The following is a 1,383-nucleotide window of genomic DNA, read 5'->3' on the forward strand; positions in this document are numbered from 1 at the left end:
ATCCATTTTATAATCATACATTTTGTTTTTAAATTTCACTGACAGAATTTAAAAATGATCATATTTCTCTATTATTTATACAAAATAATAATTATTCTTATTCAAAATTTGTTTATATAAATTTTAGAAGTAATTTTGAGATTGAAATTTTAGAAGGCGACTTACATATATACGAGTTAAAATGAGGCTTTAATTGGGTTAAAAAGAATAACTGATAGCATTAGAATACTGTTTGTGGAATTAGTTCAATATGAATTATCCCATGTATCTGAAAATTAAAGTGAATATGAAATAAATTCGGTACTAGAACAAAAGAAGGTGGCTTTAATCTTAGATACATTCTGTTCTAAGGTGAAGCAAGAATGAGAAAGAGAAATAACTTCCAAATTGGCCTTTTTAACTATGTATATCGTCGGAGGAACAATGTTTTGGTCCAAGCTGGACTAAGTCCTAGGACTGAGAATAGGAAAAGAGCACCAATTATAATTATAAGAAGATGGTGACAAGCTGAATCCAAGTGAATTTGAGGTAATCATGGCATCATCAGAGAAATTTTCCTTCTGGGGTTTCGCATGATCTAATCCAGAAACGAGATGAAATTGCGCAGAATTGACTTCCGCTGCCCCACACATGAATGGCGGTGGTGCAACCTGAAGAGGCGGAGGTGGCGCCACTCTTTGAAGACGGTGATGTTGTTGAGGTTGAGAAATGCTGCAGGGAGGGACTGCACCAGTGAGCTTTTGAACCAAGTCCCGAAAGTTTATGGGGTCGACCTTGTAAACTTTGGGTGGTGTTGGTAGCAATGGTGAAGTTGGTTTCTTCCAAGGCTTTGTCAATGGCTTACGCACTGAATGAATTGACGCATGGAAAGACTGTGGACCCTTTAACCCTCTTGCTAAAGAAGAAGAAGAAGAAGACGACGATGATGAATAATTAGCTTCCATAGCTACACCCGTCGGTAATAAAAATCTTTGGCTAAGTGCTAAGCTTTTCTCAATAAATCACCGAAGGGGATGAAATTATAGAATGGACGGAGAGAGATATATAAATATGTAAACGGCGCAAAGAAGAGGAATAGGGACAAGAAAATAATTCAGGAGGTGGAGGGTGGGATGAATCTGGTGATAGTGTTCCCATCGTCAGCGCTTAGCAGCCCAGCCCGGTCAAAGTGCCTGAATTTTGACCCTTTTTTCTTTTTTTTTTTGGTGGATGACCAATTTTTTTATTCATTAAAAAATAATTATCTGTTTCTTTCTTTCTACTGGCCTCGTTCGTGCGTTCGAAGATGCTTCTTTAGAAGGTTTGAAAAGCTGTTAAAAAAAAACTATATTAATTAGATTGTCTTAGTGATGCAATATAATTTATTTAATGTTAATGAACTAA

General features: G+C 36.2%; 1 protein-coding gene across 1 annotated transcript; it reads right to left on the minus strand.

Annotated features, from left to right (window-relative positions):
- Nucleotides 1-265: 265 nt before the first annotated feature.
- LOC105802244 (VQ motif-containing protein 9) lies at nucleotides 266-1,119 on the minus strand. The gene has a single exon (XM_012633774.2). It carries the CDS (start codon nucleotides 942-944, stop codon nucleotides 444-446), a length of 501 nt encoding a protein of 166 aa, XP_012489228.1. The 5' UTR covers nucleotides 945-1,119; the 3' UTR covers nucleotides 266-443.
- Between the last annotated feature and the right edge of the window lie 264 nt (nucleotides 1,120-1,383).

This window comes from Gossypium raimondii, chromosome 11, assembly GCF_025698545.1.
Source record: "Gossypium raimondii isolate GPD5lz chromosome 11, ASM2569854v1, whole genome shotgun sequence".
NCBI lineage: Eukaryota > Viridiplantae > Streptophyta > Magnoliopsida > Malvales > Malvaceae > Gossypium > Gossypium raimondii.